This window comes from Microtus ochrogaster, unplaced genomic scaffold (assembly GCF_000317375.1).
Source record: "Microtus ochrogaster isolate Prairie Vole_2 unplaced genomic scaffold, MicOch1.0 UNK125, whole genome shotgun sequence".
Classification (NCBI taxonomy): domain Eukaryota; kingdom Metazoa; phylum Chordata; class Mammalia; order Rodentia; family Cricetidae; genus Microtus; species Microtus ochrogaster.
The window spans coordinates 58,198-69,730 of NW_004949223.1; the positions used below are offsets into that span (position 1 = coordinate 58,198).

The 11,533-nt window shown below is 51.7% G+C and overlaps 1 protein-coding gene across 1 annotated transcript; it reads left to right on the top strand.

Annotated features, from left to right (window-relative positions):
• Nucleotides 1-108: 108 nt before the first annotated feature.
• Nucleotides 109-11,523, top strand: Xab2 (XPA binding protein 2). Its single transcript, XM_005371749.2, has 19 exons — nt 109-267; nt 3,521-3,669; nt 3,913-4,036; nt 4,319-4,516; nt 5,945-6,079; nt 6,169-6,333; nt 7,205-7,349; nt 7,645-7,796; nt 7,888-8,007; nt 8,115-8,246; nt 8,336-8,467; nt 8,552-8,665; nt 9,824-9,986; nt 10,075-10,265; nt 10,412-10,534; nt 10,628-10,799; nt 10,948-11,077; nt 11,183-11,292; nt 11,390-11,523. The coding sequence occupies exons 1-19, from the start codon at nt 217-219 to the stop codon at nt 11,449-11,451; spliced, it is 2,568 nt and encodes an 855-aa protein (XP_005371806.1). The 5' UTR covers nt 109-216; the 3' UTR covers nt 11,452-11,523.
• The last annotated feature ends 10 nt before the right edge of the window (nt 11,524-11,533 follow it).

The window sequence follows — 11,533 nt, forward strand, 5'->3', positions numbered from 1 at the left end:
GAGACGCGATATTAAAGCTGAGTGGCCAATAACGCGCATGGTGGCGTCATCTTCCGGCGCCGCTTTTCTGCTTCCGGTCACAGCCTTGACGATACAAAATTCGACAGAGCAGGCCCTGCAGAGAAAGTGACGTGCAGCCAATAGAGAAAGTCTGGCCGGAGAGGGCGGGCCTTCTGTGATTGACGCCACTCTCGTCTGTACCTGGGATCCAGGAAGATGGTGGTGATGGCGCGGGTTCCGCGTCCCGAGCGGCCGGATCTTGTTTTTGTAAGTCTGCGGCGAGCCCAAGAGTGATCCGTGAGGGAAGATCCGAAGCTAGATTCCTCCCCGGCTCGGAATCTGACTATCGGGGGGGGGGGGGGGTTAGATGCAGATTGTGTATGCCCAGTCCATGGGGATCCTAACGAGCCAAAGGCGACATGTCAAAACACTGACCAGGCCGGGAATAAAGAACCGGGTCTTTCAATGCCTGAGTGAAGCGAGGAGCTGCTTTTGAGGTTAAGGTCTTAATGTCTCGGGCCGGGAGAAGGGAGGTCAAGAACGGAAGGGCATAGTAGGGAAAAGGTATGGACCTTGATAGACATAGTGACCTGGTTAGAGTTCTGACTTCTGGGGCTACAAGAACCTTGAAGGATGAAGAAAAGACTAGTGCTGTAGATGGCCCCTGGGATCCTAAAAAGGTGAAATTTTGGTGGCTGAAACAGAGGCTCCATATTTAAACTGCGTTTATAGTGTTTTGGGTTAAGGGCCATAACTGGTATGTGGGTTTCTGGGGTTTAACCAAGGGTCTTGAGCATGCTAAGCAAGCACTCTACAATTGATCTATATCCCCCCACAAATATGTGTGTGTACCCCAGCTCCAGAGATAAAAACCCTTTAGCTTGCAATTTCTGGGGTAGCGTTGAGCTAAAGTACAAGGTAATGAGATCCTGAAGGGCCAGAGGTTTGATGGACCAGGTGACTTAAGTACCTGGGGCTGCGGAGGTGGCTCAGTTGATAAAGTGCTTGCTGTACAAGCATAGGCCCTCAGTTCAGAACCCTAGCACCCATAAAATGCTAGTGAGAGACCCTCTCTCAAAAGGCAGAGAGCAATTGAGGAGGACCTCTGGCTTCTTCCAGCGTCGGCTCCCACATGTGCATATACGAATGTATACACCTACAAAAAAGTATTTTTGTTCTGTTGGAGATAAGATCTCACTATGTAACTCTGACTGGCCTGGAACTTACTGTAGACCAGGCTGCCCTTGAACTCATAGAAATACATCTGTATCTGCCTCTGTAGAAGAGGCTGGAAGAAAAAATAAATAAATGAAAAACTTTAAAATTTTGAGGCAGGTTTGGTAGCACATACCTTTGAGTCCAGTACTTGGGAAGCAGAAGCAGGTAGATCTCTGTGAGTTTGAAGTCAATGTGGTCTACATAGTGAGTTCCAGGACAGCCAGAGCAAATAGTGAGACCCTGTCTTAGGTAGGGAAATCTTTAAACTTTCATTGTCTGGGCCTGGCATGAAGATAGGCCTGGTGCTGGCAGTATGAGCATGGGGGAGCAAAGCCTTATGTCCGGGGAGAAGTGGTGTGAATAGATGCCACCTGTTGACAGTGGTAGAGGCCTGGCGCCCGGACCTGTACGCCAGTGTCACAAAAGTCTAGGGATTATGGGGAAGACATGGGAGTGGAAAACGGATGGTGAAAATGTCCAAAAGTCACTGTATATATGTATGGAATTGCCAAAAAATTTTTAGAGTGGGGGAATTGGGACCAGGGAGTGGGCAGTGGGATTTACTGACCAAAGCTGATACTTGGGCAGGGGTCTCCTTAACCACTAGCAGCTGAGAAGTGTCCTTGGGCAGTTGAGCTCCGAGGGTCAGAGATCTGCACTGACACTCTAGCCCAGTGGTTCTCAACCTTCCTAACGCTGTGCCTCTTTAATACACTTCCGCATGTTGTAGTGTCCCCAACCATAAGATTATTTTCATTGCTACTTCATAACTGTAGTTTTGGGCTGGAAAGGTGGCTCAGCGGTTAGGAGCATTGCCTGCTCTTCCAGAGGTCCTGAGTTCAATTCCCAGCAACCACATGGTGGCTCACAACCATCTGTAATGAGGTCTAGTGCCCTCTTCTGGCCTGCAGGCATACATGCAGACAGAATATTGTATACATAATGAGTAAATAAATAAATATTTTTAAAAAAGGCGTGCGCCACCACCGGCCGGCCATACTTACATAACTGTAGTTTTGCTACCGTAATGAACCACAGTGTAAATATCTGTGTCTTCCAGTGGTCTTAGTTGACACCTGTGAAAAGGTTTTTCATCCCCCAAAGGAGATGTGACCTACAGGCTGAGAACTACTGCTGTAGCATCTGAGTGACTCGTAATCCTGTTTCAACAGAGGAAGAAACTGTGCCTGGGACCTTGTTGTGTTGTGTTTGTTTGCTTGTTAAAGATGTATTTTATTTTATTTTTTTATTTTTTTAATTTTTTTTTGTTTTTTCAAGACAGGGTTTCTCTGTGGTTTTGGAGCCTGTCCTGGAACTAGCTCTTGTAGACCAGGATAGTCTCGAACTCACAGAGATCCGCCTGCCTCTGCCTCCCGAGTGCTGGGATTAAAGGCATGCACCACCACCGCCCGGCTTAAAGATGTATTTTTAAAATCATGTTTGTGTATGTATCTTTGTATGGGCATATGCCTGTCAATCAGGTGTCCATAGAGGCCAGAGACGGGAGTTATAGGTAGTCATGAGCTGCCTAAGGTGAGTGCAGGGAGCTGAGTTCGAGTCCTCTGCAAGAGCAGTATATGCTTTTAACTGCTTGCTGAGCTGTGTCTCTAGCCCTGTTTGTTTTTAAGTATGGTGTGTATGTAGTGCTTGAGTGTGTGTGTGTGTGTGTGTGTGTGTGTGTTTGTGTGTGTGTGTGTGTGTGTGTGTGAATGTGTTAGCTATATTCCTCAGTTGCTTTCCATCTTTTTGAGACAGAGTCTTCTTTCTGAACCTGAAGCTCACTGGCTAACTAAATGCCTGGCTAATGAGCTCCAGGGATCTACCCCTGTCTGGTTGCCCCGCATTGGGATTATAGGTAGACACTCCATGCCTGGCATTTACATGAGCGTTGGGGCTCTGAACTCAGGGAGTCATGCGTGTACATACTGACTGGGCCATCTTTCTATTACATTTTGGTTTTTCTTTTTCTTTTTTTTATCTTAGCATGTGCAAGAGGTAAGTCGTGTGTGTGCATGTGGAAAGTGGAGGACATCTTAAGGAACTGGGTCTCTCCTACGATGTGGCTCAAACTCAGATCTCAGGCTCGGTGGCAGGTGCCTCTTCCCACTGGGCTTCTCACCAACCTCGCATTTGTTTTATTTGAGGCCTTTTTGTTCTGAAGTGATGGGAGTGCAGGCTTGCGCCACCACCTTTTGTTGGAGCATGGAATTTTAGTCGAAGCCTAGAGCTTGATGCTAAGACCCATTATAGGATGTGACTCCACCGAGACTAAGGACAGGCCTCTTCTCCCTTTCCCTGGCAGGAGGAGGAAGACCTTCCCTATGAGGAAGAAATCATGAGGAATCAGTTCTCCGTCAAATGCTGGCTCCGCTACATCGAGTTCAAACAGGGGGCCCCCAAACCCCGGCTCAATCAGTTGTACGAGCGGGCACTCAAACTGCTTCCCTGCAGGTGAAAATGGCCCTTCCTGTGCTACCCTCCTCACCAGCCCCACCCCTCCGCATACGTCACAGCCCAAGCGGCAATGTGTCCCAGGTGACTGCTGTGTCGTCCCTTCCTGAAGCACAGCCCCCATGGGTCACACCTCTCGTGTCCTAGTCTTTCCCTTCCTTGTGAGCTCTCTTACCCCTCCTCAGAGCAAAGGAAGGATTCGGGGTTTCATGAGCCATTGTGTCTGTCTTTCCTGCTCTATAGCTACAAACTCTGGTACCGCTATCTGAAGGCACGCCGGGCACAGGTGAAGCATCGCTGCGTGACTGATCCTGCCTATGAAGATGTCAACAACTGCCATGAGAGGGCCTTTGTGTTCATGCACAAGGTGCGAAGCTGGAGAGGGGCTGTGCAGTGGAAGCTGTTTCTCCAGGGATATGTAAACAGATGTCTACCCCTTCCTTACAGTGCTCCAACAAAACAGTATAGGTCCACCCAAATGTTCCACTGACTTGAGGAACTAACAAGTTTACTGGGCCCATTTACAGAGCTCAGTGAGGGGTAATGAGGCCTCTTGTCTCCCTGCTGCCCTTATGCCTTAGATATGGATAGCAAGCAGGCCATGGAGCTTGTGGCTCAGACCTGGCCCATTACTCTCCATTATTTCCAGATGCCACGTCTGTGGCTAGACTACTGCCAGTTCCTCATGGACCAGGGACGAGTAACACACACCCGCCGCACCTTTGATCGTGCCCTCCGGGCCTTACCCATCACACAGCACTCTCGCATCTGGCCCCTGTACCTCCGCTTCCTACGCTCCCACCCACTGCCTGAGACCGCTGTGAGAGGCTACCGTCGCTTCCTCAAGGTAAGCACCACTGAACAGTCCATTTGCCGGGTTGGCTTCCAAACCTTGGCTCACTGGGATAAAGGCCCTCATGCAACAGAGAGGCTGCAGGAAGAGGCTCCTATGGATAGAAACAGTTTATTTGTGATTTTGTGTGTGTGTGTTTGTGTGTGTGTGTGTGTGTGTGTGTGTGTGTGTGTGCGCGCGTGCGCACCCGTGCACGGGTGTGTGGCATGTAGAGACTCAAAGATGACCCTGGATATCTTCTTCAATTACTCTGCATATTGAGGAAAGATCTCTTACTGAGCCGAGAGCGTACCAGCTAGAACTCTAGCCCCAGGGATCCGCTCCAGTATTGCCATGGCTACCCAATGTTTATGTGGGTTCTAAGGATTCAAGCTCCAGTCCTCATGTTTGCAAGGCAAATGCTTTATACACTGAGCCTTCTTGCCAGCCCCTGTGGTTTACTATGTTTGGTTCTTAAGTAGTTAGCTTTTAGCTTGTACCTGCTCCACAGCAGGCGTAGAGATGAGAGCTAGGGAGAGCGTGCATAAAGCAGTCACCAGCACCTGCACCGGACTTTCAGACTAACTGGTAGACACATACATGAACCAGTTATGTGAAACAGAAGGAAACCCCGGCCATGGGAAGAGGTGAGAGTAAGAGACACATGCAGTGGGCAGCATGGCAGGCAGAGCATGTGTGCTCAGGCTTGTGATAACTGTTGTCTTCAGTTCCCTAGCACGCTACAGCTTGGGCAGCAGCTTGTGACAGAAGCAGGTCCTTTCCTGACCATCAGAGTCTAAGTTGGACTGCTTAGAAGTAATTGGACAGGGTGGTGGCTGGGGGAGGTGTCAAGGCTGGACCACTCAGGGCTGAGGCTGAAGGCCCAGGCTAGATTACTGTCTCAATTCCTCTTCCTGGGTGGCTGTGACAAAACACCCTAAATCAATATCAGGGAGAAGGGTTTGCTTTGGCTCACAGTTCAGGGGTGCATAGACAAGAAGAAGCCCGTAGTCACATCACATCCAAGATCAGAAAACAGCCATGCATGCACGCTTGTGTGCTGCCCAATGTGTCTGTGTTATACAACATCCCTGCCCGGGAAGTGATCCCATCCATAAGGAACGTGAGCGTTCTCATATAAATGAACATAGTCCAGATAATCTTTCACACACATGTAACTACAGACCCATCTCTGAGGTGATTCTAGAGTCTGCCGGGTTCGTAGTTAACATTGACCAGCAGAAGTGCTGTAGCCAAGCTAGACCCATGGTATCAAGACCAAGGTCCGAGACTGAACTGTTGAGCCCAGGCTGCACCACCAGAAAGCTAAGGCTGGCTGAGTTGAGCTGGCTGTTTGCTAAAAGACTTGTAAATGGGGTTGGGAGGCCTTGAGAAATGTCATCTCCTGCAGCCCCGTTCACCAGTGGGGTGGGTCTTCTCCAGCTCAGTCCTGAGAGTGCCGAGGAGTACATCGAGTACCTGAAATCCAGTGACCGGCTGGATGAGGCTGCACAACGCCTGGCCACCGTGGTGAACGACGAGCGCTTTGTGTCCAAGGCGGGCAAGTCCAACTACCAGGTGGGTCTGGTGGAATATGGAGGCTGGGTGAAAGGTGTCCTCCATCCTGGACCAAGACTGAGATGTCCCCAACACCCTGTGTCCTGCAGCTGTGGCATGAGCTCTGCGACCTTATCTCCCAGAACCCGGACAAGGTGCAGTCCCTCAATGTAGATGCCATAATCCGTGGTGGACTCACCCGCTTCACCGACCAGCTGGGCAAGCTATGGTGCTCGCTGGCTGACTACTACATCCGCAGTGGCCACTTCGAGAAGGTATGTAGGTACCTAGGCCTCCGCTGTGAGGTGGGTCTCTGGAGGACACTCAGAGTGCACGGCCAGGAAACAAGCACATGCTGTGTGTGACACATCACATAGTCCATGTTTCCACCCTAGCAGTAAGGATGGGTGCAGAGCCCTGGAGAGAGGCTAACTTCAGGACGGGCTGACTTGGGGTCTGCTTCTCTTACCTCCTCGCCATGTGGTCTGGGACCTCGTAAGTGTGAGTGTCCTGTTTGAGAGCTTGTTTGGAGGGGTCTTGTGAGTCTTGCAAGTTTCATTTATTTTCTGAGCCTTAGGAGCCCCCTCCTTCCTCCAGAAGGGAGTGTTGCAATTAGGAAAAAATAGCTTCAGCAAGCTGAGCTCAGAGTTCTGTGGGAGCTAAAGCGTCACTGATCAATTGGTTGGTTGGTTGGTTGGTTGGTTGGTTGGTTGGTTGGTTGGTTGGTTGGTTGGTTGATTGATTTTCAGGACAGGGTTTCTCTGTGTAGCTCTGGCTATCCTAGAACTCGCTTTGTAGACCAGGCTGGCCTCAAACTCATAGAGATCCACCTGCCCCTGCCTCATGAGTACTAGGATTAAAGGTGTGTGCCACCACTGCCTGGCACTCATCTGTTCTTTCAGGGCCAGTGCTTTATTGAGGTGTCTCACATAAGTCTTGAGATGGTGCTGCACAGGGGGCTACCTAGCTTACAAAGGAGGCCCTGCAGTTCCAGGCTGTCACGTAGTACAGGGCAGGAACGGGCCAGCAGGGCTCCACTCTGTGCTCAGCACTTGGTAGCCCTCGGTTGCTGCCAGTGGGTCCTTGTGGGTGGGCTCTCATGCCTCCCCTCTGTACTTTTCCTCACCCTGTGTCTGAACCCCACAGGCTCGGGACGTGTACGAGGAGGCTGTCCGCACTGTGATGACTGTGCGGGACTTCACCCAGGTGTTCGACAGCTACGCCCAGTTCGAGGAGAGCATGATTGCAGCAAAGATGGAGACTTCATCTGAACTGGGGCGTGAGGAGGAGGGTACGATGTGCGATGGTGGACTTGGGGGGAGAGAAGGTTGAATTCCAGCCATTGTGGCGGAACAGGCAGGCAAACAGAGAAGCTGGATGGACATCAAGGTCAAGGTATCCTGGAGTAGCCATAATTGTGTACAGGCATGGCAGGAGGGCTGGGGCTAGGTACAGGGTGGTCAGCCTGGCTCTTTAGGGTATATAACACTGGGCTTAGAGGAAAGGAAGCTTAAAGACAGAGGTAGCCAAGGGCCTGTGCTGTTACCTCCAACCTTCCTAGCTTCATGAATGTGTTTGGCTCCCAGATGACGTGGACCTGGAGTTGCGCCTTGCTCGCTTCGAGCAGCTCATTAGCCGGCGGCCCCTACTCCTCAACAGTGTCCTGCTGCGCCAGAACCCACACCATGTCCATGAGTGGCACAAGCGTGTGGCCCTACATCAGGGCCGCCCCCGTGAGGTACGTGATGGTCCCCCAGCCCATGTTGCCCTGCCTCTTAGATCTGCCATGGCCAAACTCTGCCCTCACCTATCTGATCCTCCTCTTCCAGATTATCAACACATACACAGAGGCTGTGCAGACAGTGGACCCTTTCAAGGCCACAGGCAAGCCCCACACGCTGTGGGTTGCATTTGCCAAGTTTTATGAAGATAATGGACAGCTGGATGATGTAAGTGAGTTACATTTATGCATGTATCTGCCTACAGGTCTTTTCACAATGGGACTTAGGGGTGGCCAAGTGGCAGGGTCTCACTCAGTCTCTGCCCATCACCACAGGCCCGTGTCATCCTAGAGAAGGCCACCAAGGTAAACTTCAAGCAAGTGGATGACTTGGCAAGCGTGTGGTGCCAGTGTGGGGAGCTGGAGCTCCGGCATGAGAATTATGATGAGGCCTTGAAGCTGCTGCGGGTAAGGCTGTGAAGACCAACCAGGGGTGGGTGCTGGGGCCCAGGACAACCTCTCAGTGTCTCATTGCCTCTGCCACTGTCTCTCCACAGAAAGCTACAGCATTGCCTGCCCGCAGGGCTGAGTACTTTGATGGTTCAGAGCCAGTGCAGAACCGTGTATACAAGTCGCTGAAGGTGTGGTCCATGCTTGCCGACTTGGAGGAAAGTCTGGGCACCTTCCAGGTCAGCTGCCATAGACAGGGGTGAGGCAAAGCTGGTTGCCAGCCCTAGAGTGGAGCATTCCCTGACCTATTTCTGTCCCCACAGTCAACCAAAGCCGTGTATGACCGAATCCTGGACCTGCGCATAGCCACACCGCAGATCGTCATCAACTATGCCATGTTCCTGGAGGAGCACAAGTACTTTGAGGAGAGCTTTAAGGTGAGGCGTGCACTAAGGCTGCAAGTCAAGGCCTAGGCACAGTAAGGGGTTCCTCGTGGTCTGCAGATGTCCTCTGTCTAGCACTGTCTGTACGTCTGTGCTTAGACACATCAGGACCACAGGATAGGGGCTTGGCTTAGTTATTCTCGCTTTTGTCAGGACAGAACGTCTGACAAAGGCAAGCTAAGGCAGGAAGAGTTTATTCTGGCTCCCATTTAGAGGATTTATTGCATCATGGCAGTCATGGCAATGGAAACATCCTATGGCTATTCCCGATGCACCTGCAGTCAGGAAGCAGAGAGGGGCGAATGCTGGCAATTGGCTCAGTTTCTCCTTTTATGTAGTCTAGGATCGCAGCCCATGGGATGGTACCTCCCCCCCCCCCCACACACACACATTTAAGATGGATCTTCCTACCTCAGTTAACATAAGTAAGACTTTAAAATCTGTCCTTAGGTCATTCTAGAATCCTGGTAAGCTGACAACAGTAACTATCATGGGTCTGTTTTTATTCCTTTTAGCAGTGCTATGTATGGGACCCAGGACTTTGGGAATTTGAAGCAGGGGCTCTTACCACTGAGCAACATCTTGGTCCTTGATCTCTTGTAAAGCCACCAGTCATTACTGGTTAGGCCTACCCTAATATCATTTAAGTCTGTTTCCTCTTTCTCAAATAAAATGCTTGCATGGTAAAACACTGGGCATCGGGGCCTCAGTGCATGGATGCTGTGGGGTATGGGCACTTCCCCCATAGCCTGGTACTGAGTCTTTCTCCAGGTTCTTGTGTGAAATAGAATAAATGTGGGCGCCATGTGTGCAGCTCCCATTGGTTTTTATTCAAGTGATAGGGTGTAGGTGGATACAGTGGTGGGTGTGTTTGTGTTTGTGAGGGCCATAGGTAGATACACAGGTAGGAGACTGCATTTATTCACATGTCCCCGATCCTGCCTAGGAATGCGAACCCTTTCTTAGAATATTGGGTGCCCGTGTCTGTAGAGGTTAGGAGCTACCTCATCCATGAAGTTTAGAAAGTCCCTGTTGTACCTATACCTTAGGCCTTTGTAGTTGGTGAGGGAGAAGGGGTCCAGCGCAGGCTTATGGAAGACATGAACCAAGGGCATCTGGGTGCTGACACCTCTATATCTCCCTTGGAAACAGGCATACGAGCGTGGCATATCACTGTTCAAATGGCCCAACGTGTCAGACATCTGGAGCACCTACCTGACCAAATTCATTGCCCGCTACGGGGGCCGCAAGCTGGAACGTGCACGGGACCTCTTCGAGCAGGCACTAGATGGCTGCCCGCCCAAATATGCCAAGAGTGAGGAATCTGGGCTGTCACGGGACATTGGGGTGGGTGGTGTGTGCTGAGCTTTGAACTGCTAACTGGACCCTCTTGTCCTGTGCAGCGCTATACCTGCTGTATGCACAGCTGGAGGAGGAGTGGGGCCTTGCCCGTCATGCCATGGCCGTGTATGATCGCGCTACCAGGGCAGTGGAGCCAGCCCAGCAGTATGATATGTTCAATATCTACATCAAGCGGGCTGCTGAGATCTATGGTGTCACCCACACTCGTGGCATCTACCAGAAGGCCATTGAGGTACCTACCACTAGTGTATGGGGTTGGGGTTCAGGCAGACAGAAGGATCGCAGAAAGCCTGCCTGTGTAGAGGGTGGCAAAAGGCCTTCCTGAAGCCAGGTACTGACCACCACCATCCCACTCTCTCTTTAACTGCATGGTGCCAGGTGCTGTCTGATGAGCATGCCCGGGAGATGTGCCTGCGGTTTGCAGACATGGAGTGCAAGCTTGGTGAAATTGACCGCGCCCGGGCCATCTACAGTTTCTGCTCCCAGATCTGCGATCCCAGGGTAGAACTGGGTCTGGGTTCGGGGAGGTATGGGTGGGCAATGGGGATCTACACCAAGCACCTGGATCACCCACATGCCTGCACTCCTCCACAGACAACTGGGGCATTCTGGCAAACATGGAAGGACTTTGAGGTTCGGCATGGCAATGAGGACACCATCAGGGAGATGCTGAGGATACGTCGGAGTGTGCAGGCCACATATAATACTCAGGTCAACTTCATGGCCTCACAGATGCTCAAGGTGTCCGGCAGTGCCACAGGCACAGGTGAGTTGCTTAACCTCCCTTCCCTAATCACGACCAGGCCACAAGGGGCAGTGTCTTCCTCGTCTCAGAGCCTAGGCTGCCTAGGACTGGTAGCCCCTGGAGTCAGTACCGGGCACCTCAGCCTGAACTGGTCTGCTGTACCCCACAGTGTCTGACCTGGCTCCTGGGCAGAGCGGCATGGATGACATGAAGTTGCTAGAACAGCGGGCAGAGCAGCTAGCAGCTGAGGCAGAGCGGGACCAGCCCCCTAGGGCCCAGAGCAAGATCTTCTTTGTAAGGTGAGGACAGGAGGGTGCATGGTCCAGTCCTTCTTAGGGAAGGGGTGTTCTGGGAGGGTGTGGGGGAGGGAGTACCATGAGACCACCTTCCCTCCCCAACTCTAGGAGTGATGCATCCAGGGACGAGCTGGCAGAGCTGGCTCAGCAGGCCAATCCCGAGGAGATCCAGCTGGGCGAGGAAGAGGACGAGGATGAGATGGACCTGGAGCCCAATGGTCAGTGGCCGGCCTGCCCAGGGGTCAAGGGTAGAGGTGGGCCACTCTCCATCCTACCCCCAGAGGAGTAACCACCTCAACCCTACCTCCCTCACAGAAGTCCGACTGGAACAGCAGAGCGTGCCAGCTGCTGTATTTGGGAGCCTGAAGGAAGACTGACACCCTCCACACTGTTTTTTCTCTCCATCGTCCCTCCCCCATACCCACCTCTGTAATACAGCCCCTCTTTGTACATCACTGT